The sequence below is a fragment of the Rhododendron vialii genome, chromosome 10a, assembly GCF_030253575.1.
Source record: "Rhododendron vialii isolate Sample 1 chromosome 10a, ASM3025357v1".
NCBI classification, from domain to species: domain Eukaryota; kingdom Viridiplantae; phylum Streptophyta; class Magnoliopsida; order Ericales; family Ericaceae; genus Rhododendron; species Rhododendron vialii.
Window position 1 is genome coordinate 34980594 of NC_080566.1, and position 26856 is coordinate 35007449.

General features: G+C 38.1%; 2 protein-coding genes across 2 annotated transcripts; one reads left to right on the plus strand and one right to left on the minus strand.

Annotated features, from left to right (window-relative positions):
- Window positions 1-12958: 12958 nt before the first annotated feature.
- Window positions 12959-18498, plus strand: LOC131303812 (ADP-ribosylation factor-like protein 8c). Its single transcript, XM_058330840.1, has 6 exons — window positions 12959-13401; window positions 16811-16892; window positions 17013-17045; window positions 17143-17264; window positions 17830-17991; window positions 18082-18498. Exons 1-6 carry the CDS (start codon window positions 13364-13366, stop codon window positions 18197-18199), a joined length of 555 nt encoding a protein of 184 aa, XP_058186823.1. The 5' UTR covers window positions 12959-13363; the 3' UTR covers window positions 18200-18498.
- Window positions 18499-22287: 3789 nt separating this feature from the next.
- Window positions 22288-26499, minus strand: LOC131303354 (probable inactive receptor kinase At1g48480). The gene is made up of 2 exons (XM_058330180.1): window positions 24762-26499; window positions 22288-23313 (listed from the first exon to the last, which is right to left on the minus strand). The coding sequence occupies exons 1-2, from the start codon at window positions 26089-26091 to the stop codon at window positions 22640-22642; spliced, it is 2004 nt and encodes a 667-aa protein (XP_058186163.1). The 5' UTR covers window positions 26092-26499; the 3' UTR covers window positions 22288-22639.
- Between the last annotated feature and the right edge of the window lie 357 nt (window positions 26500-26856).

Below are 26856 nucleotides of genomic sequence, written 5' to 3' on the forward strand. Positions count from 1 at the left end.
ATGACTTTAGTGATCACCACTGCCTTTTATAAGGAGCTCCACCTCTCCTCTAGAAGGACACGGCTGAAGACTCTAGTGCTCTTTTTTTTTTTTTTTCAAATTTTGTCTTTTTATTTGAAGTTTATCCTGAGTGACACAAGTGTAAATTATGAAAATGCAGGGAGGCCCCACGCGTTCGATGTCCCAATCCAATAGGAAAGCGCCAGCCGCCAACTCATTCGCTCCACAAACTTTGATTTTATACCATGAAAAAATTAAACAAACCCCAAAAAAAAAATCCAAAATTATATGCCAGTTTCGGCATCGTCTCTAAAAAAAAAAGGTATTTCAATAATTTATAAAAAGAAATATCATTTTAGAACTTTTGTCTAATAAAACTAATTATCAAGACCTATCAGAAGATCTATGTTAGATATGAAAAGAAAAATATAAATAACATTTTAAGAAGCCCGAAATAGTGAGAACACGACATGCAAATTAGAATGGAGGGAGTAATTTGAAAATTATGCGCATGAACTAGCCTCTACACCAACCCAAAAAAAAAAAAAAAGATTATATTCTTAGGTCCTGTTTTGCTAAGGTTCATATTTTTTAAATACTTATTTTTTTATTTTACGAGACAAGTCATTCTATCACAATACATCACATTTAATTCAAAAAATAACGAAGTATTTATTTAAAAAAGTACTTTATTTTAGGTAGTGGAGCACACCCTTACTCTGTTAGACAAACACAAAAGGCAAAGACAGAGAATTGGGGCTATTGCCCCTTCAAAAGGAGTCAAATTTTATCCATGAGATTCTTTATTTGATTTTTCAAATTTCTCCCAATTGGGGCTATTAATTGCCCCTTAAAAAGAAGTCAAGTTTCTCCCCCTTCTCTTACACTTTAATTCGTTTTTTATACCTACTATTTGTTTATTCATGAGGGAAAAAAAAAGTCGTGTGGCATTTTTAATTTGGGGTGACATTAGTAAAGTTCAGGCGGTGTTGGTTAATTTTAGGTGACCTTAACAAAATTTTCGGTGGCATGAGTAATTTTAGGGTGGCGTCAGTAATTTTTGGATTGGCAATAGTATTATTGGAGGCAAGGTAGCCTTTGCAAAAAGTGGCCTAGTCTACTTTGTGTGGTTAAGGGTTTATCAGTTCATCTAATCTAATCACAAAAAAGTAAGAGAAGCATATCAGACCAACACACATGCTATGTGGAGGCAAATTTAGACATTTTTTCTATTGGGAAAGAAAGTTTAATATGGAGGCAAATATGAAGGTAACATTTGCATAGCCAGACATAGATGTGTCAATAGATCGGATTAAATCCGAATCCGATTTGAAAAATTCAATTTGAATCCGATAACGTCGATCCAATAATTCGAATCCAGTAATCCAAATACGGATCGGATTGAATTCAGATCGGATCGGATTAAATCCGCTATCAATTTGATCTGAACTTTATTTAAAAAAATATTTTTAATATTTTTAAAATTTTGTAAATTTTTTATTTTGAAAAAAAAATGTTTAAGAAGTTGTATTTTTTTTTTAATTTTTTTTAAAACATATTTTTTTCCGGATCGGATTCGGATTTTTAGGTTGGATATCCAATTTTACAGATTCAAATTCGGATTACCACTATTGGATTTATGAAATTTGGATTCGGATTGGATATGAGCATTATTGGATTTGGATTTGTCGGATTCGGATTCAATCCGGTCCATTGAGAAGCTTAGCCAGACATTGTTTCTAATTTGTGTGGTTAAGGATTGATCAGTTGAACTAATTAATCATTTTGTGGCTTAAAAAACTAGTTCATTTGGTCAAAATCTTGACATGTTTCAGCCTAACCCAGCATTTATTAAACAGCTGACATGCTAATTGTTCATGTTATCGGTCGCTAATTGCTTCCATGTGTAGGGATGATAAATGAACCAAGCAATTCAAATCCGAGCTCATAATTTCTTATTAAAAAAAATCTTTCAAAACCGGTTTCTTACATAGATAAATTGAATATTTTTTTGAAGCTCGTTATAATATAAATCAAACTTGAACGAGGAAATACCTAATAAGCTAAGCTTATAATGAAGCTACTCGATCGATATTGGTTCTTGGAGCTAAGCTTACACCCCAATTCAATGGAAATTTATTCAATGCCCATGGACACCGTCACACGTGCCCGAACTTTTTCTCTATCACGCATTTGTGTGATCTCCTCCACACTTTAGAGAAAGAATTTGGGACACTACCGCGTGGTGCCTCAAGGGCATGGCAATTACTCCAAGTGTGATTTCCGCTTGACCAAAAAAAAAAACAAATTACTCCAAGTGAAGATATTTTGCTTTATCAACCCCAAGGGAATGACCTAGTACTAGTTAAGACTCGGGACTTGGGGGTTGTGTCTCCTAAAGTTTAAGGTGCGAAATTTCTCAAATTTTATCAACTCATTTAGCGCCAATCCATACAGATCTCTGCTCTGATTTTAATTAAGATTTTTGCAAGTAAATAATAGGATTGGTCCCCAAAATTAATTGATACGCACAAAAGCTAACCCGAACACTTGAATTATCAAAATGATATTTTGTTTGTCTTCTAATTAATTAGACAGTGGTGCGCTTTGAATCTTCGCAATAAAAGGAAAGTTCGCCGAAGACTCCGACGAACGTAGCAGATACGTAAGCAATCTTATCCAAATTTAATGAACCCTGCTAACTACACATACATCTGTGTACAGATTGTGCACAGATTTAATTGTGGAGTCACCACGGATCACACACAAATAATCCGAGCCGTTCATTAAATGTAAAATATTATTTCAAGGGTACCCAAAAAAAAAAATCAATTTAATAACTATAGGTACTCAATCCAATTATCTAAAATTTCATTCAGATTTTTGGGTAATGAAAAATTAGATAATTAGATCAAGCACTTATAGATATTGGATTGAGCTGATTAATTATGGCAACCCTTAAAAAAATGTTTTACATTTAATAAACGGCTCGAATCATTTATGTGGAATCCGTAGTGAGCCCCACAATAAAATCTGTGCACATATTATCTGTGTGGACAGATTTACCGAAATTTAATTTCTCTGCACGTGTCTAGCCCTCCATGCACGTAGGTCCCTCGTAATTTGTGAAAGTCACGGGCATCAGACTATTTCAGACATAAATTTATCAAAAATGCTAGAAGCTCATCATGTAGCACACCTCAGACACACCCTTCTCACATACAAGTGGAGCCCACTGAAACGGGCCCCACCTGCATGTGAGAAGTGTGTGGCTGAGATGTGCCACACCTGATGTGTTCCTAGCACTTCTCTAAATTTATTTGTATATGTGCACAAAATTTTATCAGGGCGGTTTTGGAAACACCCAAAAAAACACCTCATAGTTCCTAATCAAATTTGGATGATCCGAGCCGCTCAATGTGATCAGAATGTGATTTTAAGGGTATCTGCGAGAAATCAGCAAAAAAATGACAGGGAAGAGCTTGATCCGAACAGTTTCGAATAGTTTTTTACTAAACGGTTCAAATAAAAACTGCTCAAATCAAGCCTTTCCCGATCATTTTTTTGGCTAATTTCTCACGGGCACTCTTAAAATCATATTTTGCACACATTAAACGGTTCGGATCATAAAATTTGATAGGGAACTATGAGATTGAAATTTGAGGTGTTTTTTTAAATGTTTTTTTGGGTGTCCCCGGAACCGCCTCGAAAGGTGCGGGAAAGTGTCGCGGTCCCTACATTACTCCAAATATTTTCACCAATTATATATACTGGTTAGTTTAAAAAAATTTCCTGGATTAGCCCTCCATGTTCCTAGGATGTGTGGAAACAAAATCACTAAACTTAATTCTAATTATTCATTTTTTTTATTGACAACAAAATTTTATTGATACTCAACAAAGGATATATCGACATAGAAGTCCAGGCCAAACATAGAAAGTCTGCACACACAGATAATCTGTGCATAGATTTTATGGTGGTTCCCACACAAATGACCCGATCCATTCATTAAATGTATAACATTTTTTTAAGGGTTCTCGCAAAAAATCAGCTCAATCCAATACGTATAGATGCTCGATCCAATCGTCTAACTTTTCATTCAGATTTTAGAATAATGAAAAGTTACACGATTGAATCGAGCATCTATAGGAATCGGATTGGACTGATTTTTTGGCGAGAACCCTGAAAAATTATTTTATATTTAATAAACGATTCGAATCATTTATGTAGGATTTGTGGTGGACCCTATAATAAAATCTTTGTAGAATCTGTGCACAGATTGTCTCTGTGTGTAGCAGGAATTTTGATACCCAAAATCAAGGTACGTAGGTTCCGACCCCCACTGATTAGACGGTTAACAACTGATTCTACACGGCCGATCGAAAAGAAAAAAAAAAAACACAACTGATTCTACACGTCCGCCACTTTGTGCGACTGTACGCCTGTCTACATACATATGTAATACATCTCCCCAAAAACATGCGACAAGCTATATTATTAATCTTCTCTATGACCTCAATCTTCAGTTCTTTTTTACTAGTACATGAAGTAGTGACATAATAGTAATATGGTCCACAGAAAGGTATGATTTTCAAACTAGTTTTGCTTACAACGCGGTTGCAACTTGTTTGGGGACAATTATTTTGGAGCCATATGCCACAACCTCACATGTAACAAGTACTGAAGAATGGCCTGGTACTTTTATTTTTACGGTTTCGGACCCATCGTTCCGCTCAAGAAGGTGGGCGGAGAGAATCACGGTGTGCACCATGCGTCATACATGCCCAGTCCCATCGCAGGTTGGAGGTCGGAACAACGCTGGATCTACTGCAAGTGCCGCATCGTTAATGCCGTCAATGCGAGGAATGTTTGTATGAAATTCTGATTGGTCAATGGACTACTCATGTAAGAAGCGAATCCCAGCCGAGATGAAATCTAAGCCGTTCATTGCCGAGCATGGATGGCTCGGATGGGGATAACACCCATGCATGTACAACAGGGACCCCGCGTTCACTCGATTTTTTTATTTTATTTTATTTTATTTTTTTTTTTGGGGGGGGGGGGGTGGGGGGGGTGGGGGGGTTGTGCGCTTTAAATATTGAGAAATGGAACTAGGCTATTTCTTTAATTTTTTCCGTTCCGGGTTTTGATTGGAACGTGCACGTAATTATTTAGTGATCTTGAAGTTCCGTTTCATATGATATTCCTACACTTTCATCCATCACACACTTTTATAAGGTCTATACATTTGATAGTGACCCCACGAAAATGCATGGTGGAACGTGGAACATGCAGTTTTGTTTATGGGATTGTTAAATTAATTGTCCAAATTTTGGCTATTCGTTGAAAAATCAAGTGCGAGATTCTTTCCGTCTGATATTAGGTTAGAGTTTTTTTCAAGGGCAAATTTCACTGACCTCCCCTGAGGTTTCTGAAATGACACTGCCCTCCCCTCCTTTACCTGACAATACCAAGGGACTCCCCCCCCCGTTAATTGCACGTTAGAAAACGGATGGAAAAGATATTGTAAAAAGTCTGGTGAGAGTAAAGAGTCTGATGAGAGTAGTATAGGTATTGTAAAAAGTATAGTACAATGACATCGGTTTTATTTGGTTGAAGTTTAGTTTAGTTTAGTTTTAGTAGTGGGTGGAAAGAGAAATAAAGTAATGATTGAAGAGAGGGGTAATGATTGGAGAGAGATAGAGAGAGGAGATGAGAAAATAATAATTAGAGAAATATGATAATGATTGGAGAAAGAAGTAAGGTAATGATTGAAAAATAAAACTAAAACAAAATTAAACTAAGGACCGAACAAAGCCGATCACCTTTTCCATCCGTTTTCTAACATGCAATTAACCGGGGGGGGGGGGGGGGGGGGGGGGGGGGGGGCAGTGTCTCAGAAACCTCAGGGGAGGTTTCTGTTCGTGTCAGAAACATCAGGGGAGGAGAAGTATACAGTTAAGTTCTAATTAGGTAAAAGTTGAATTCATTGAAAAATAACATTGCATGCATGACACTGTCAAAGAAATATTATTTCACATTTAGTAGGTATGGAATCCGTAATCACTTTTGTATAATATTGTTTCGACCTACATATCCACCTAATGGCATAAGCTTTTGGGTTGGATCTAAACTTTTTATATTGTATCATAATGGGGCATATTAATCTATCTCACGCGTAAAAAAAAAGTTCAATACTCCACATCCTACGGTGACAGATCCTGTAAATAAGCTGGACGATTATAATCGTAACCGAGGCTACACCCACATGACAAACATAAAACACGTCTGCACGTGAGGAGATATTAAAGAATACTATCCTACATTGATTGGGTATATAGCAGACGGTTACTTCATAAAGTATTGGGATTTCTACGCACGGCCAAGGACTTAAGTTCTTTTATTGGATATGAAGTTTCTACATAGACCACGTCCTTACAAGCATTGGGCGTGTTAGATTTTTGTTTGGTGGGTAAAAAAAAAGAACCATTCATGATCCCCAACAGTTGTTATTTCATTCAGGTATATATTTAGTTGTTTGTGTAAACCATCAGGTTAACTAAAGATTTTTTAATTAAGTAGTTGTTGAAAAAATGTGAGGTAATTATAAAAAAAAGAAATCATTTCAGCTCAAACAACGTCAGAGCTCAAAAAGATACTATTATCTACAGATGGAGATGGAATAACTTAAACGTCAGTTAATTAAAATGAAATTCAATTTTGCACGTGGGGGGAAAATATAAATTTGACCTCATAAAGATAATAGTATATTTGTAAGTTTTCAATGCACGCTTCTAATAGGTCGTGTGATTGTTCTAGTAATGAAGAAAATGTAAACCTTTGATTTACATAAATAATGATGTGACAATTGTTGAAAATTTAATTTGGTGAATAATGAACTTGAGAAATTAGGAGGGTCTTTCATCACAACCGGAAAATCTCTTGTGGCCGGGTTCATCGAATTTGGATGACAGGGCTCAAAAGGTGCAGTAGTTTATGGGTGGTTATAAGCAGAGATGGCTGCAAAATATTAACTCAGTGGTGACAAAAATATATAACAAAATTCTGTACACAATTATATAATAATTTTGTTGAAAATTTATCGGGCCTAGTTTATATACTTTATTTTATTGAGCTATATGATCAACTTTCTTACAAATCTAAGTGAATTTTCATTTACCATAGACTTCTACAGATTATCCAGCACAGACAATATTAAAAATTAAATTATATTAAAAAATACAATAAAAATTAGTGCATTTTTTTAATTAATTTTCGGTATTTTTGTGTATTTACTAGCTAGCTGCAAACAACTCAGAGGTCTCATCTTCGTTATAAGAAGACAGTCCCATTTTGTGCTACACATCAATATCTGGATTCTATACAGCATATTCTGAGTATCATTACGTGTATGAAAAAAGACAGACGTTTATTCAATTTGCCAAGGCTGTTCTCAGTGATGTTTCGGTGCTAGTGCTACTTCTAGCACCTTCGGTGGGCGTTAAATCTGTTTCGACAAGGTTGTGTTAATAGGACTTAGTTCACATATTTGTATCTATTCATTATTTCATTATAATCTGTAATTTGAGTATGTTTATTCAATAGTAGAATTGTATTCTGAATTTGCCGATAATATTTTTTCCCAACAATGATTTCGTACTTATACTACTTCATCCTTCAATTCAAACCTGGACCGCACACAAAACAGAATCCTACATATAAAATAATTTGCCATTGTACTCAACGGTTCTCGGCAATGTTCCGATCGTGGTTCTAGCCGTTTTATCCTAATAGATATACGCCAGTAGTACTTCTAACATCCTCGGTGAGGCGGCAAATCTCTGTTCTAATACTTTTTCCAACAATGATTTCATAGTTACTACTTCATCCTTCAATTCAAACCTCGACCACAAACAAAACGGAATCTCCCAAATATAAAAAGAATCTACCATTGTCCTTGGCAGTCTTCAGTCTTCACTTCACATCAACGTTTTAAAATTTTGGTTCTTTTTTGGTAGTATGCTGGTTGGATGATACTCACAAATCTTTCTTGGCATTTTTCTCCTTTTGATTATTCCATTTCCATGGGCTGTGTTTTTTTCCCTAGACTAATACAGCTGCACTTCAGAAAATAATTCCCGAAGTCTTCCCTCTTAGAGTCAGAGTCTTTGCATCTTCACTCCCACAAGCAAGGTTCAATCTTTTTCCATTTCCAGAATTTGTTGACCATCTATTCTCAAAAAAAATAAAAATAAATTTTTTGACCATGTTTATTTCCCTATCTTCTAGTTGCACCAATTTGGGTTTTTTGGGATTCTGGGAATTTTGAGGTCATCCAGACGCAAACATGACGAGGGAGGCCATTGTCTTGGGTCCTGTTTCGATAATGGGAGTCAATAAAGTAATTAGATAATGCGAGAATCATCTTCGTGTTGAGGACCAATTAATTACGAGTAATCAAACTCTACAATAATGGATTTTAACTTTGTGCCATGTGCGTCTTGCTTGGACAAGACACAAATGATTCATGGGACAAGAATTTGTAAAATCCCCGCCACATGAGGGTGTGCTTAGAAATTAAAATTTCCTTTGGGCCGGAAGACTTAGCCAAAAATTTCTTATATATTTTTTGAGTTCAAAGACAAGTATCTTTTGCGATCAAATATAAGGATAAGTGCCTTTTGCAATCAAACATAAGAACAAATGTATTGCATAATTACTAAAATATACTCCAAAACTAGTGAAAGTTCACTAATAACCACTACAAGAAAAATGAAAATTAGTGACGAAAAAGTGGCGACGAAATTTAATTTTGTCACTAAATGAGTATATTTGGCGACGAAAAAATAAATTCGTCACTATTTTGATAACTTTCGTGACGAAATAATTTCGTCACCAAATATGCCTGTTTAGCGACGAAAAAAATATTTTCGTCACTAAAGGTACCCATTTGGCGATAAAATACATTTTTCGTCGCCGAAAGCTTAAAAAAGGTGACAAAATTATTTTTTGTCGCCAAAGATAATCATTTGGTGATAAAAAATATATTTCATCGCCAAATGTGAGCAATTTAGTAACGAAATATTTTTTTCGTCACCAAATGCTTAACTTTGTTGACGAAAAATAATTTCATCACCATTTTAACGCTTTCAGCGACAAAAAATATATTTCGTTGTCAAATGGGTACCTTTCGTGACGAAATTTATGAATTGCGCTTTTGTCTCTAAATGTATTTCGGACATAACTCTTTATTAAAATCTCCGATTGAGATAATTCAAATTAGGTTTGAACAATAACTCAATTGCCTACAACTTTCATGTTTATCAAAATTGCTAATTTTAATGTTTAAAGGTCCAAAATGACATTCGAAATATATTTTCATGTTAAACATATGTGTTATATATTAGATATTTCAAATATTTACTGAAAAGTGTGTGTAGTGCAGTTGGTTGGAGCTGGCGCGAAAAACTCAAGGGACTCGGGTTCGAAACCCAGCAGGAGCAAGAAAGATGGATTTCTTTTCCCATATGAAAACATCTTTCGTAACGAAAAATTTCGTCACCAATTTCTTATATTAGTGACAAAAAATTTCGTCACCAATGTGACCCATCGGTGACGAATTTTTTCGTCGTCAAAAAGCACAATAAGTGAGGAAAAAAATTTTATCACCAATTATTCACTTTTTGGTGACGAAATATTTCGTCAACAAAAGGCATTATAGGTGACGAAAAATAGATTTTGTCACCAGGTAGGAATCCTCGACAACCTTTAGTCGACAAATTTTTTTTCGTCACCTATATTATTTGTGACGAAAAACATGCAATTTGTGACGATTTTCATTCGTCACCCAATTGAATTTTTCTTGTAGTGAACTGAAAGTTATTGAAAGTGCCTAAAATCATAGAGTATCCTATAAAAATACCTAAATTCTAAGGTACCCTATGAAAGTGCCTAAAATCCAAAATCCTATATGAAAGTGCTTAAACTACTAAAACCCTATAATAGGAAAGTGCACTTAAAATTTTATGAAAGTGCCTAAATTCTAAGGTACCCTACGTTCCTACCCTAGGTTAGTTTTTTTCATAAAAATATATTTTGTCCTTATATATGGCTCAATAACTCAAAAAGTTGAAGGAACTCCACTAAAAATTATTTCGATGGCGTCATTTCTCTAAATGAAAACTATTTTATCATACTCATGGCTACTTTTCCCATACTTCGATGATGTGTTTGGGTCTCAGATTTTGAGGGGACGCTCCAAAAAAACGAAAAATAGTACTCCCTCCGTCCCAATTGAGTTGTCACTTTTTGGAGTTCGTGCCACTTTTCAATTGATTATATCTTGTAATTTATAATGTTTTAGGTGATTTCGAAAACATTGTATTATAGAACAAATCGAGATCTATCAAACAAGATCCATATTGGATATAAAATTTATTACCAATTTAAAGATATAACTAGTTTTTTAATCCAGTTAGAATAGAACTGAGACAAGTAAATTGGGACGGAGGGAGTAGGATATCAATGTTAATATAGCTCCTTCCTTGAATCAATTCCTTATATTCCTCTGCCAATTTTTATATTCTTCATAAATTCAGGGTGATCTACCTCGCCTTAAACTCTATGCAACTTGCCTTGACTTTAGTAGTCAAAGTGACATAGCCCTAACTCCTCTATGCGGAGGTCGCAGATTTGAACCGCGCTCGTACGGAACAGTTGCGGGTTCTTCCCCTTCCATTTCCCTCAGATATAAGATAGAGCAGGTTCGGCTAGTGTGAAAAGAAAATTCATATTTCAGCGTAAAACCAGCCAACGAGAGATAAGTTTAAACGAGACCATCTCAATCTATTGAAAATGATAGGGTTATAATCAAAATGGTTAGTGAACATTTGGTTTTGACTGTAGACAACTGCATTTCTAAAGCAGATAATCTAATCCAAGGTGTTTGACTTTTTAGGAGTTGTTTGCTTGTGTTTTAAGTTAGGGAAAATGACGGTCAATGACGCGTTTTGATAATTAATATCCGCCAAGGATATTTTCAGCATTAACAAATATTCTCAGTATATTTTTGGCGGGTAAGAATTATCAAAACACGTCATGAGTACGTTGTCATTTTTCCTTTAAGGTAGATGCACCGGCCTACTTTGCAACAATATATGGCAGCCCAGAAATAGATTTGAAGCCCAAACACAAAAGAAAGTATGGCCCATGTTTGGAAATCAAGACAAGCATAGGAATGGTTGATCGACAAAAGCAAGCTAATACGCAGCAGGATGCGGGAGAATGTGAAGGTGAAAGTCTCCTATGTAACTGATACTGCACTGCAGGGTGCGCGGCAATTCGACTGTCCATTTAGGCGATGGACGATTTGAATTTTAATCTGAACAATAGACGACTCGAATCAATAGGAGCTAGGATTATTTCTGAGTTGTCGGCGTCAAAATGAACGGCCGGATCGACCGCCCTACGGCCCCTGCACTGCAGGATTTTCTCATATTTCACTCCTCTCACAATGCAATGGGGACTACATTGTGAAAGCGGAGGAAACATATAACCGTCACATGAAATACCCCTCCGATGTGAAGGGGACGGAGGTAAAGCCAAATATCAATTGAAGAGTTACAGACTACAGTAAAATGTTATCGTCCTTCGCTTCAAAGATTGCCCCTCAGGTATTCAACATCCGCTTAATCTAAGTTTTTTTCACAATAGTTTTTTCAATAGATCGATAACCAACTAATCCATTCAATCTCTCCTATGACATGGTTGGCCGAAGGTTTTTTTTTTGTTCACTCTTCTTCCCCCTTGAGGTACCTATAACCATAATATATAGTCAAACAATATTCTGTTCTCAATCCATGCATTTGAAAAACAAGTATCCTTTGCCTTCAAAAGTAAATGAGCACATCAATGGTTTTGACTTTGAACAACCACATAAAGCAGATAATTAGGCACCGTTTTGCTAAGATTCTAATATTTTAAGTACTTATTTCCCGATTTTATTCTCTCACAATGCATTGCATTTAATTCAAAAATAAGTACTTAGCAGACTGGGTTAATTGAATTTAATCCAAGATGATCGATTTTCTGGGATGGTTTGCTTGTGTTTTAGTTAGATGCATGGGCCTAATTGGCAACAATATATGGCAGCCCAGAAACAGGTTTGAAGCCCAAACACAAAAAAAGTGTGGCCCATGCTTGTCGTAGGCCCATGTCAAAGTCTGTGTGACGTCTTATCTGAATTATTTTTTATTTTTAACTTCAATTTCTAGTTTTATGTTGTTTTTTATTTCTCTCGTCGACGGGTTAACCCAAAACTTTTGATGAAAAAATTGAATAATATGTCACTAAAAGTAAATAACACCGAATTTTTTTTTTCCTCAACAAAAAGAAAGAGAATTATCAATTAATAGCACTGACTTTTTTAAAAAAATAATTTTGTCCGGAGCATCCTTTTTTTTTTTCGCAATACTGTACCCTCTCCGTCTCTAAATAAATGTCCGGTGCGTAAATCTAGGCCTTCAAAAAAATAAATTTTTTTGTAAAAATAAATAATTTTTTTCCACAAATCTGTAGATATCAATAAGTTATTTTAAGTTATGAAAATTTTCTTTTAAAGATAAAAACACATCTTCTTAGAGCTTTAAGTTTGCGCGCCGGACATTTATTTAAGAACGAAGTATACATCAACGGGGAATTAAGAAGTTAGTTCAAGTGGGTTAGAGGCTGTCCATAGTCAAGAATCCCAACCAACCACCCCTCGTGGGCTCCAATGCAGGCCTCCATTGAAAAAGGCGGTGGGTGATGTGAAATGAGCTAAGAGCTCATGTGGGTGTGTCTTTATCCGAGCTGTCTATTCTTGGCAATGGACAGCCCAAATTCCATCTTGACAATACACAATTGAACGATTGATATTTATTAGATCAAGATAAAATTTGAAATGTTTGTTGCGGAGCATGGACGGCTCGGATGGGTGTTATCCCTTCCCCGAGTTCGCAAAAAGAGAAAATAACATTGGAAAAGCCATGCCAGATATAGGATCTTCCATGCCACGGGGAGGCCATACAAGAGGTCACGTATTCACGTCCAATGGCGCTACTCTGTTTTCCCTCGCATTTAGTATTTTTACGGGGGCGGCAAAATTACCAGAAAACTGACAAAAATCGAAATGAGATTCTCTTGTCAGTCGGCGAAGTTTCGTTTCCTTCGCCAAAACTCTCTCTGTCTTCTTCCTCGCTCTCTCTTGCTTCGATTGCTTTCAGACGATACCCAAAAACACCCCAAAGCTAGGAGCTTTTCTCGTTTTCTTGATTGGGATTTTCCTCTGAGAGACTCTTGTTTCTTTCCTCTGGGTACTTAAAAAATGTGGCTGTGGGATTCCCTCCTCAATTGGCTCCGCAGGTAACAACTCCATTTTCCTCTTCTAACCTCCAATTCCACTGCAATTCCCCTGATTTGGTTAATTGGTTTGCCCTCTTTATGTTTCTTTGTTTGGAATTTTCACCGTAGTTGGTGGGTTAGAAGTTTTTCTTAGCTTTTGAGAGGTCTCGATTTTCATACATGCGTACGGTGGCAGACGCAAGATTTGTGTCGTGTATATTTATATTCACAATAAATAAAAAAAATGTTTTGTAAATATATATTGCTACCTGTGATTCTTCCCGATCCCTCTTTTTGTCGGGGCTAAGCCTTCCATAACATTTCACACTTTAATGTAAAGTACTGAACTTCTAGACACTAGAAACATGATATTCTAATCTTGAGTAATAATTTTAGATATCAGAAAACAAGAAACATGATTTTCTAAATAAAAGCTTTAATTTTATTAGTTTATAATTTTTTTTGCTAAGTAAAAGGGTTGGAGGAGGGGGCAACCGGGCATAAACACCCTCCCTCCCCTGGGCGTGACCACAGGGACTCCAGCCCCGCGGAGGGCCACGGAAGGGACCAAAAAGCCATAGCAACTACTGCTAGTGGCGACTCCAGGACTTTGGGAGCATGGGGTATTTCATAAACATCAGTACTCTTACTAATTAATTACGCATAAATCTTTTTTATAACTCGGAGTGTTTGGGCCAGTTATCCCGACTAATCCCCGGGATCTAATTCCATTGTCCACTAGCGGAGACTCCGATTAAACTCGAGGCAAAGCCCCGTATGGAATGGCCGCATGGAAGTTGATAAAACTTGAAACGTTTTGAACTTGAGAGCTTAGGAAAGAGCAAACTCATAGTAATCTTCGGATTATTACATGGAAAGACAAATACGCAACGAAGAGATAACAAAGTAGTAAAATGGAGATGTGTATTAGTCCATTCGTCTTTTATTTAGTAGGAGTTTTTTTAAAGTGATTTTCATACTCCCTTGATAAATGCACTCCATTTTTTGTTGTTTAGTGAAATTTTGTGTAATTTGTTCACTAAAAGACAGAAGAGGAGTGCATTTATAAAACAAGGGAGTGAAAATTATTTTCCTAAATTTGTTGTGGTGTTTCTAAGATTGAAAAATTATCTAGTGTGGTGTCAATATCAAAGTTTAATGGAATCATTCATTAATTTGGAAAAAAAAAAAATTTTGCAATAGTAAAAAAAAAAATTCCCATGGGGTCGCCCCGACCCCACACCCTCAAGTGTGGCGTTGCCACTGACTACTGCCCCACCTGCCCCACCAAGGGCTAACAGACTACAGTGGGGCTTTGCAGGAGGACCAAGTTCGAGAGGGCATCATAAGCACGACTCGAACCCATGACCTCCAGGCCACCCAAACCCTGTGGGAGTAAACCATGAGCCACTAGGCTACCACCCCTGGAACTGAACTAAATTCGGTTTATAATTTTTATTTATGTTTAAGCTCTTAAGTGCCTCACACTAAGTAAGATTTTGTCTTGCACGCCTCCATTGAGGTTGGGCGGCCCTTGAAAACTGAACTAAATTAGTTCTTGTGGGTTTGGAGAAGTTGTAGATGAAGTATGGTTTGTGTGCATCTGCAAGTAATATCATGTGCACACAAATTTTTTGGGTAATTCAGAACTGGTCCCACCAACGGCAACCTTACGTTAGATCCTGACCGTAAATCAGAGCACCCCATGGTTATTTGCACAAGCTTTCGCTCACAGGGATTTTGGCCCAAAGGATTTTGCTCGTAGCGGAGGTCGAACTAGTCAAACTGAAGACTTGTGCTTACTCCCCTCCCCTTTTTACAGATAGGAATCTCAAGTATTAGACTGTAGGCCAAAATGCTTTATTGACACACGATTGCCATACTAATCATGTATTGTCTTGTGCCCTTAGGAAGAAAAACATTAGTACCATCAGCTCAAACGAATGTCAGTGGACTATGTGAATGACTACCGACTATCATTTTGTAAAGAGAGTAACTACCTGTTGCTGATATTACCCTTACGCTTCAGTTTTTGGGCCGCTGCAGTATCTTGTGGACCATCTTGTCTTAGAACATCAATCTGATGCATATATTGCCAGGAGACATCTTTATTTTAGTTAGCTGCGTTATTCAAATAGTCCTGTGACCGCTTCTCAATCTCATTTTTCATCCAGATACTGAGCGAAACGCTCTTCCCCAGTAAAACATTTTGGGTGCCATAGGAGGCAAGTAAGGCAACATATTTGAGAGTACTACATTTGGGGGTTAGGTTAGCTCCCAAACTGCTAATCAATATAACGATAAAGTTTTAAAAGGAGGAATAAGTTTCTAGGTCGAGCGACTTGCCTTCTTTATCTTCTTCTACGTGTTGGAGTAAACCATTCTTGAGAAAACACGGGTTTGCACATCTTATGGCTTGCACAACCACCCTGTAAATTTGGATATCACAAAAAAAATGGTAATTACTTTTTGGGTAAGAAAACAGGAAATAAATGATTATCATCTCGTGTAATAGCTCATAGCTAAGAAATTTGAAGCTTGCAACTTGATGGGAAAGCAGATGAAAAACTTTAGTTGTACTGAGAAATGAAGTTTGTAGTGAGGAGTTGGTGATTTTGCTTTCAAGGTTTATACAATATACTGTGATATACTTGATTCTGGTGTTTGGGAAGTTGTTTTGGGATGAAGTGGTTACTTACGGGATGGATAGAAGGAGACATCACAAGGGTTCATGATTTGGTTCTTCGTCCATTTCGGATCAAAAGTGTCTCGGGTGGAGGTGGGCAGTGGGGATCATGTTGTTTACGATTACATGTAATAGCTTACGTAAAGGGAAGAGTAAATGTAGAAGGTCATATGATATGAAAGACATTAACGCTCAAATCCAAATCCCAGTTATATAGGAAACCTAGTTCCTTCGTATTTTGATTGGCGAAAAATATTATGTTCATGACGTCTGGTATGTGAAAACCAACACTAAGCACTCTGATCGCTCAGTGTGCACTTTGATCACTCATGATTCCGCCCCCGCCATGCTAACATCTACGTGAAAGAAAAGGTGTTTTAAAAGCATGACATGCCTATTGGAATTAGTGATAATAAAAATTTATAAAAAAAAAAACGTGTTGGAATTGGTAATTTTAAGGTGTGATATTTTCGAAAGTTAGTCTAATTTCACGCAAGAATGTTGAACATTTTTCTGAGATTGTGAAAATTCATGTGTGCAATTGTTGTCATTTTCACTAGGCAGGTATAATGTTGTATAATTCGTGTTTGGTCTTTTGGTCTACTGCAAGTATGAGATTGTCACAGAGGAATCACCCACTCCGATCATGCCTTTGATTCGTTTAACTGACTACAGTCAGTTAATTTCTTTTTTCATGGATTTCTCTCTTGCTCTTCCTTTCTTCTTACCATGTCTGCATTTCAGCTTCTTCTTTAAGCAAGAAATGGAGCTCTCCCTCGTGGGACTTCAAAGTGCGGGAAAGACATCTCTTGTTCATGCAATTGCTGTGAGTAATCGAGAAATCTTCTCAGATACTGTATCGTGCATATATATCTCCTTTTCTTCTTTCTTTTAGCTTTCTCAGAGGAACATCTTTTACCTATCATTTTCTTTAAATTTGAAACAGACGGGAGGCTACAGCGAGGACATGATTCCAACTGTAGGTACCTTTTCCAGTAGAAAAATCATTATTTAGGCTCTCTGCATCGTGGCAGTAAGAAATCTTGAAGGATAACTGTGTATGCCGTGAAAACCAGGTGGGATTTAATATGCGAAAAGTTACGAAAGGTAATGTAACAATTAAGCTTTGGGACCTCGGAGGCCAACGGAGGTTTCGCGGCATGTGGGAGCGGTACTGCCGAGGGGTCTCCGCAATAGTGTAAGTCATATCTCCTAAACTTCCCTCCTTCGTATCTTCGTAATTTTGTTTGGTTAACATCCCACTATTAGAGTGCCTTTTGACTTACTGTCGTGCAGATAAAATGTGTGTAACTAAATCCGTCGATGATAATCATATGACGGCATATCAAACTCTAAGCTTTTCCTCCGGGCAAACTTCATTTTGAAACTAGCAGATAACTCCCGTTTCATTTGGAAACTTGCTCAGGTCTCCCTATAGCTTATGGACTAAAGTGCACCGTCACATATTCCAATGACAAAATTTCATGCCACACGCATGTGTTTTGAGATAGAGAAGAGAAATAATTGCGTGAAAGTTAAATTCCAATGCAAGAACGCACTTCTCAACAACAATTGGTAGTGATTTCTACTAGGTATAGCTATAGTAGATTTGTGTGAACAAGTGGCCATTGACAGAGCTGAATGGAGAAAAAAGATTCATGTAGCCGACCCCAAATGATTGGGACATAAGGCTCGGTTTGGTTTATAGCTTTCTAAGATTTCCTTTGGCTGTGTTAACTCGTTTACTCTCCACACAAAGGCAGATATGTTGTTGATGCGGCAGATAGAGACAGTATTCCAATATCTCGAAGCGAGCTACACGACCTGTTGACAAAACCAACCTTAAGTGGCATACCTGTGCTTGTTCTCGGTAACAAAATCGACAAGTCAGAAGCTATTTCGAAGCAAGCACTGATGGATCAACTGTGAGTATCGATTTTGTTGTGTGGATTTCATTTCTCATCGCACTTACATAATCTTCCAACGCTTATTGCTTTCCTTTTTTGGAATTGCAGAGGTCTTGAATCGATCAGCGAGAGAGAAGTGTGCTGCTACATGATCTCATGCAAAGATTCTGTAAACATTGACGCGGTTATTGACTGGCTTATAAAACACTCGAGGACAGTAAAATGATTCCACGGTTAGACCTATCTTTCCCTATTTTCTGATTGCTTAAGAACAGATTTAGGTGAAGGACTTCTTTTTTCACGGATCGGCCCGGTAATTAGAACTGATGGTCAATCCTTCTTGACTCTTGAGGGAAGCAGTACCTGTTTTTAGTTGGATTTGTTCTTTCGCATATTTTCGTACTTCAGATGGGAATGACATTAGTTCTGTTCTTCAGATTCAACATTTCTTCTGTTTGTATTTGAATGCTGTTGTAAGGGGAGCAAGAGAAGCCTTGGTTGACTTTAACTTGGCAGTTTGGATCACTTGCTCTTCTTCTTTTTTGATTTTTGTTCCTTATCTCCTTGGAGGGTTAACTTGGGAAGTCCTAACAAATGTTAAGAAGAGCTAGCACCACTCCCGTTGTCTTAATCATGGCCCCGCCACTATTGAGGGTTAAGTTGTACCTCATGCTTTATGAGGCATACGAGGTATTAGGGTGTGTGAATAGGTTAATGTGTTAAATTGCTATAGGATCTTGAGGGCAAGTCCAAAATACCCAAAGAGTGAAAGATTTACCTCAATCCACTGACAATTTTATCAAAGAAATGTTAGACCTAAATATCTCTGGCAATGATAAGGTAATTTGGTATGAGCCCTTAATCCATGCCTGACCCGTTATTAACTTATTATTACTAGAACCCTTATTACATATCATTGAGGCACAGTCACGTGGTGACCTGAATTTATTTCTAAAAAATCGGGATGTGATTGTAATTTAGGGACTCTTTAGACTTCCAGTCTGTCTCGGGAACTTATTTTCCTTGTGGTTTTCTAAATTTTGGGAACCCATATATGCTCATTGATAGAAGCTATCAGCCTCTTCAACTAAATCCCGTTACTTTCTTTGCCGGCTAATAAATACTGTAGCACAAATCCAACGTAACTTGCATTTCCAGCCTAATCAGACTATGACCCGCCATAAATCCAACACTTGTTACCACCACACACTCTGTGAGAGAGAGAGAGGAAAAATCTTGAAAGCAAACTAACAAGGTTCGTACTTCCACCAAATTCTTCCAGTCACATTCATAAGTAGGGATGGTAAGGGTGTTGTTCGGGTATTGACATAACCAAAACCGAAACAAATATCTTAAACCAAAACCAAAGCCAGTGGTTTTCCTTTTATTTAACCCATAACAAAAATCACGATTATTGGTTCGATACGGTTTTTCATTGAAACCAGTGGTCAAAATTTTTTACTAGAGTTAAAAGATGCAAAATATCGAAAAACAAAAAAAAAACCAACAAAATAATCTCTATGAGAGACCGTGTAACTTTGACCGGAATTTTTTTTTTTTATTTTTTTCGTTATTTTTTTTGATTGTTTGAAAGTACTCACTGAGATCATTTGAACGGTGCAAAAAATAATTTAATTCGCAAAATAATTTATTTTTTAGGTCAAAGTTACATGGTATTCCATAGGGATCATTTAAATTGGGACCGAGAGAGTAATACACTATTACACTATAGCTTCAAAGACACTGAAAACCATCGTCCAATAACAAAATATCGAACAGACAACAACCTAGTAGTGTGTAAGGGTATATATGTAATTATATTCCGGTTCAATTATGGTTATGGTTCTGTTTGGTTTTTGGTCCGAATATATCATATAAAATCGAACAGGCCAGTTTTTTAAAATCAATAACCAAAATCAAAATCACGGTTAAAAAAAAATTTGGTAAAAAACGCATCAATCGGTTCAATACGGTTCAATTAATCAACGGTTCGACCAGAATTGCCATCTCTATCATAAGCGAATTGGCGATCTCCAATATCGTAGTTGTTAATATTTGACGGATTTATTTTATTTTGTTTTTCTTGTTTATGTTCGAACCTTCTGGGTGCTCTATTTTATTTCCAAGACCGGTGAATTCCTTTTACTGCTTCTTTTGTGAAATTATGATTATATGTTGGGAATTGATTTTCGCACTTCCCTTGTTACACTCCTTTTTTGTTTATATTATAAATTCATGTGAATAAAAACTAAAAAAAAAAAAGAGTATGAATAACTAAAAGGAGAATGTGAAAATCATTTTCCTGTATGCTTGTTCTAAATTTCTGTTAGGGACATTACTTTGGAAACACCAGCTTATAGAAGCTATCAATGTCTTTTTAATCCCTGTCGTTTTCTTTGCCGGCTAAATAGCTCAAATCCAACGTTTTTAACTTGCATTTCCCAATCCTAATCTGACAATGACCCACCAGAAATCCAGCCCTTTTTTTTTCATAACCGGATATTCGGGCCAGCTTGCACACCTCGGCTAATTCTGGGCTCTGAAGTTTGAAGTTCACCACTGGCCAAATCCTATAGCGGCCAAGATTTGAAATATTTAACTTCCTTAAGGTTATAAATCCAATATCTGAGGGAGATAGAGAGAACTTAGCAAATCTTGAAAGCATACTACGTAGGAGTAAATGTTTAACAAGCAGGCAAAAACCGAAAGCTTGAAAAGCAAATTGTAGGTGTAGGCCCACACCTCACCCGACCTTACGGAGTATTTAAGAAGAAGAAGCCTCTCACCCAACGACCAGAAAAGGCCAGGTTGTCTAAAATCAAAAAGTCTAGTCTATTCCCATCGCTCTTATTCACCGCTCTCAATCTTACCGTCCAAAAGTGGTTTGAACGGTCCGAGTTTTAAAAGAATTTTTTTCAAGAACGAGTTGATTACAGAGACGGATGATGAGATTGAACGCTGCGGTAGGAGGAGTGGTAAAACAGAGTGGTGGGATAGGCTGTCTGGTCTAAAATTGGCTTCCTTGAAATCAATGTCACAGTTGGGTGATATAATAATGTCTTGTAATTCACTTTACAAAACGTACCAAAGAGGAGGGCCATCTTCAATGGTCCAGTGCTATCTTAAACAGCATGGACCATATCCAATTAAGTTAACATTACTGTTTGCAGGTATAGCAACCCAACTGCTTGCATTTTTCCATCCTAACTCAGACAATGACTCGCCATCTTCAATGGTTTTAAGTATCCTCCCATGTGACGATCTCTTGCGTGATCTCTCATGTGAAAGTAAAATATAATTCACTGTGGTTCCATTTGAAGATCCGAATTGTTCTTTTTGTAGACCACAATGTATCCGAATAATACTCCCTCCGTCCTTAAATAAGTGTCCGGTCTACAAACCTAAGCCTTAAAAAAAATGCATGTTTTTCGTTAAAAAAAATTATTTTTTTTCACAATCTAATAAAACTCATTGCTATCTATTCATTTGTGAATTTTTTTTTAATATTTTTAACGAAACGAATGCATTTTTTTAAAGACTTCGGTTTGCCGGCTGGACACTTATTTACGGACGAAGAAAGTATATATCATCAATAAAAATTGGGAAATGATATTGGCACTCCAAAAATTGATGCAGACACTCCAAAATCAGTGTAACTCCAAAGTCACTTTCCTTTGTTTTTTGGAGTGCCTGCATCAATTTTTGGAGTGCCAATATCATTTCCCTAAAAATTTCATTGTGTATATTCGCCCTCCCCTGTGCAAAAATTCTGGCTCCGTCTCTGATTGTTGTGTGTACGAGAGACAGATTACTCTGACATTAAGGAGCAATGTAGACATGAAACCAGACTTAAAACTTGCAAAAGCAACCAATACCCCTCACTAATCTCTGCCATTAATGACCAATGTAGACATGAAACCAGAATTTAAACTTACAAAAGCAATCAATACCCTTCACGAATATATATATATATATATATATATATATATATACACACACACACACCAACCCGGGGCAGGCTGTGCACAATACGGTGTTGTGCAATCTCAACTGTCCAAAAGTGTTTTGGATGGTTCAGATTTTAAAAAAACTTTTCACGAGACCTGTGAAAAGTTTTTTTGAAATGTCAACTATTGATTGTCGAGAAGAACGGTCCGAATAGTGTACAGCACGCCCCCGTTTCAAAAAAAATGATGTTGCATAAAATACAAAAGCAAAAGCTGGGACATAAGAAAGGCAATTACAGGGCCATCCACCCAACAAAGAAATTATTCACAGTTCCCACCACCAAAAAAAGATAGCAAGAAGCACAGATTACAGCGGAAAAAGTTGAAATCCATAAAATATGATGCAAAAGCAAAAGGAGAGACAAAAGAAAGGTAATTACAGGGTCATGTTCCCAACAAAGTACAGGTTGGCAATTGCCCACTGTTCCCACCACCAAAAAAATACTAGCAGCAAGAATTCTCCCTACAACCATATTACATGGAAATCTGAAAGTCCAAAGGATAGGAAAAGTAACTGTTGCGATAACACTAAAAATAGGATACGAAAAAGAAGACGCAAAGTTGATTCTCAATGAAAAATTGAGCACAAAGAATGAGAAAAAACAATCGCAGCGCCAAATGTGACACGATGGGCATGTAGGAAAATCTATTTTCCCTCCTCAATCTGCAACCGAAGAATGTGGCGCACCCGAATCAACAGAGAGATCCTGCTGATGAGGCTCATCTCCATCATTAACTATATCATCAAGGGTATCTTGGTTGCTTTGTAAGCTAGACTGACAAATCTCCTCAATCCGACTATGCACCTCGGCCATAGAAGGACGGTTATCTGGGTACTGAGCGACACAATCGATCCCGAGCTGCAATAGTTGAACCATCTCCTCCTCAAAACTTTGGTATCTGAGTAACTCAGGGTCAAACACCTCCACGGTCCATTCCTCACGAACCACGGACTGGACCCACCTCGGCAAATCCACCCCTTCCTCGTTCAACAAGGCATGCGTGGGGGCCTTACCCGTCATCAGTTCCAAAAGTAGTACTCCGAAGCTGTAGACGTCGGATTTTTGAGAGACCTTACGGGTGTCTGTGACCTCTGGGGCCCGATAGCCTGCAACGCGGTTGGGAGTGGAGGTGTTGGGGCCTACAAGTTGGGCAAGGCCGAAGTCAGATACGCGGGGCTCGTATGATTTAGTGAGGAGGATGTTTGATGACTTGATGTTGCCGTGGGAGAGAGAGGGGCCCTGTAAGTGCAGGTATGCAATGCCGCGTGAGGCTCCTAGGGCGATTGCGGACCTTGTTTCCCAGTTTAATGGGGTTCGACCGGATCTGTTTCCTGAAATGGGGAAATCGAAAAACCAAGTTACGGAATATATAAAGTTATTATGAAAAGGGTATGGCTTTCAAATGGTGGTCTCTCTTCCTACTGGATACTATCTCAACAAGCTCTGAAGAGGCAACTGAAATATAGTTGCTCTGCTATCCTCCCCAAACTAGTTCATTAATCATAAAAATAATACGAAGTTTTCCAGAAATGAAAAATTGACACAACAAAAGGCAAAGCGAAAATTTTGAACATATGGTAAAGGGGAAACATTGGAACTAAACACAAAACTACGAAATAAACACAAAACTAAGAAATAACAGGCATACAGAACACCAAAATGATGACAGTATTTCTTTTCTTCTTGTTGGCAGAAAGCACATAATGTGGGAAGAATGCATAAATGTACTATCAAACATAGAGTGCCCTTATTCTCTCCTAAAAATTCAAGAGAATTGCAGTGAAAATATCTTCAGTCAAGTTTCGGTGATGAGAGGAGAATCTCAGTGATACTGCATCCTACAATGAGAACATTACACAATAGCTCCATAACTGGGGAAAATGATAGCAATGTGTTCCATATAAGTCTCGAGTTTGATGAAAAACATTAGTCTAGGTACTCCCCTTGACACATTGAAACGTACCATCTTATAACTTCTGTGTTAGATCATGCAGCTGCGTATCTTAAGCCTATTTCTTAGGGCAGGGGATTTGGAGCAATGACCAACAAAAGAACTTTAGTTTTGTGACACAAAATTGAAATGCAGCTCTATAACAAAGAGTAAAGTTCACATGTGATTCATGTGAAACCTTCTGAAGTGGATTTACAGGAATGCAACTCCAATAGGCAATAGACAATGGACAAGGGCAAGGTATTTGTAAATTCAATTTGCATTTTCCACTGCAAATTTTGCAATGATCCAACTTGAAGGCAGTAGAGATATGACCTCCAATGTCGATTCAACAATATGCTGACAATCTGACACAAGTTCATAATCGGAGGAAATTGCTTCAGCACATATGATTCTTGTAATTTTCAACAAAATCAAAATCGCTCAACACAAACCAGTTCCGAATTTAACGCATGATACTTGGACAAGTTGCAGTAAACTTAAGCTGGTGCTACAATCTCCCTTTTCCCTACTTCAAGAGACACTCTGGGCATATTATCGAATTTGGCTCAAAATCGAAAGCCTCCTGTCTTGGAGTAAGTATTGCAACAATATAATGCAAGAGACTTGTCAAAAAAAAACAATGTAATGTAAGAGTTAGAAATCACAGGCCAAGTTTAAGTAATCAAAAGTAGAAATACACTACAATGACTACAAGTTCATTAGAATAAACACAATTGCAGGCAAAAAGAATAACACATGATAGTCTGCAATTATCATAATCATAACAAATCCAAAACAAAGAACACAATGCGTATTTTTCTCTAAAACAAGTGCCAAGATCTTTACCATGTAAAAGTGCAGACAAGCTTCCCATAGGCATGTAATCATAAACAAGCAGCTTCTCATCCCTGCTATAATAATAAGCCCTCAAAGACACCAAATTCTCATGCTCCATCCTTCCAACAACTTCCACTTTCTCCCTAAACTCCTTCTCCGGCACCGCCACCTCCTTCAACCTCTTCACCGCCACCACCAAACCCATCTCCAAGACCGCCTTATACGCCGTCCCAAACGTTCCTTTCCCCAACACCTCCGCCGACGCCCTCAACAAATCCTCCAAATCAAACACCCTCTCACCTTTCCCAAAAAACACCAAACTCTTTCCATTACCACCACTCCTCCCACTCAAACCCACGCCCCCCGCGCTCTTCCCGACCGCGCTCATACTCTCATTAGTATCTTCCCCCGATCTGTCACCAGTAATCTGACCAACTTCCCTCTGCTTCGCCCCACCAACCCCTTCAAACCCTGATTTCTTATCAACATTCTTTCTCCTGCAACATATAAAAAACAATACAACCAAAATCATCAACAACCCAACCACACACCCAATCACAATCCCAGCAATGGCGCCACCGGATAGTGCTTTACTCTTGCTCTCGCTCCCGCTCTCACTTGGGGTTCCGTTATTACAAGGCAGAAGCGGCCCACCGCACAGCGAGTTCCCCAAGAACGCGCTGGGGGGCTGGCTGGTCAGATTCGAAGGGACGGGTCCGGTCAGGTGGTTAAAAGAGACATTGAACTGAGCGAGATTGGGGAGATTTAAGTTGGGTATGGAGCCGGTGAGGTTGTTGTTGTTCAGGAAGAGGGTGCCGAGGCGGGTGAGGTTGTTGAAATCGGGGGAGATGGGGCCGGAGAAGTTGTTGTAGGCGAGGTCGAGGCGGACGAGGGTGGGGAGGGAGAGGAGGGAGGAGGGGATGGGGCCGGAGAAGAGGTTCCGTTGGAGGTAGAGGTTGCGGAGGGAGGAGAGAGAGGAGAAGAGGGAGGGAGGGAGGGGCCCGGAGAGGGCGTTGTAGCGGAGGGAGAGGGTGACGAGTTGGGTTAGGTTTTGGAAAGGGTCTTGGGGGAGTGGGCCAGAGAGGCCCATGCCCGGGAGGCGGAGGGCGGTGACGCCGCCGGATGAGGAGGAGTTGGAGCAGGTGACGCCGGTCCAGAGGCATGGGGTGGGGTTGGAGATGTTCCAGAGGAGGGCGCGGCCGCCGAGGGAGGAGCGGAGGAGGAGGAGGGAGGAGCGGTCGGAGGAGAGGTCGGGGGTGGTGGGGGGGAGGAAAGAGAGGATGAGGAGGAGAGAGAGGAGGAGGAGGGTGGCGGTGGGGAGGAGATAAGGTGGTTTCATTTTTCTTTGGGGGTGAAGATTTGATTTGGAGGGGGGTTTTTTGGGTTTGGGGGCTATGGAGTAGAGTGTGGGCTCACATTTCTCCACTTGAAGCTGGTCTTCTTGTCTCTCCTGTCTGGCATTTCTTGAGAGAGAAAAAAGGGAGGAGAGAGAGAGAAAAGGGAGAACCACTTTAATCTCGGTTGGTTGGTTAGTTTTCTGTCACACATTTGATCATTCTTCGATATTTGGGGTTTGATTGCAAAAAAATAAAATTTTTTGAATTTTGTAATCTTGACATGAATAATTTGTCTTTAATTAAATTGAAAAGAAAATTTGTTAAGATGCGCATAAACTGAATCGATCGTAAAAAAAGAAAAGGAAAAAAGTAAGAGAGAAGTGAGGGTGAGAAATAATTTTCAGACGGGGGGAGGGGGGCGGGGTTGATGGGTGACTATTCAAACCAGTAGTTTTGGACTTTTGTGAGTTTTTTTTTTTTTTTGAAGAGGACTTTTGTGAGTTGAATTTGGCTCGTTGTGAGAATGGAGGTGGGGAGGTCCGGAAATATTTATAGCATCTACACGGGACTCAATAGAATTCACATTCCAATGATAACTAAAAATCAAATTTTCATTTCATTTAATTGGTTTTTTAAAAACAAATATTTCGGAGACTCTCTACTTTAATACTGTTCTAATAAAATATTTTTCAAGTCTCTCCCAATTTTCTATTACTCAGTTTATTCTCTACTCTTCTTTAAAAATAAACAATCAACGGTTATATTCA

Bases quoted from the DNA above. Each gene is read 5' to 3' on its own strand.
- LOC131303354 (XM_058330180.1), bottom strand. From the start codon at position 26,091: ATGAAACCACCTTATCTCCTCCCCACCGCCACCCTCCTCCTCCTCTCT. The intron at 23,314-24,761 runs GTAAAGATCTTG...TCCCCATTTCAG, and splicing joins CTTGTCTGCACTTTTACATG to GAAACAGATCCGGTCGAACC.
- LOC131303812 (XM_058330840.1), top strand. From the start codon at position 13,364: ATGTGGCTGTGGGATTCCCTCCTCAATTGGCTCCGCAG. The intron at 17,265-17,829 runs GTAAGTCATATC...ACACAAAGGCAG, and splicing joins CGAGGGGTCTCCGCAATAGT to ATATGTTGTTGATGCGGCAG. The intron at 17,992-18,081 runs GTGAGTATCGAT...TTGGAATTGCAG, and splicing joins CAAGCACTGATGGATCAACT to AGGTCTTGAATCGATCAGCG.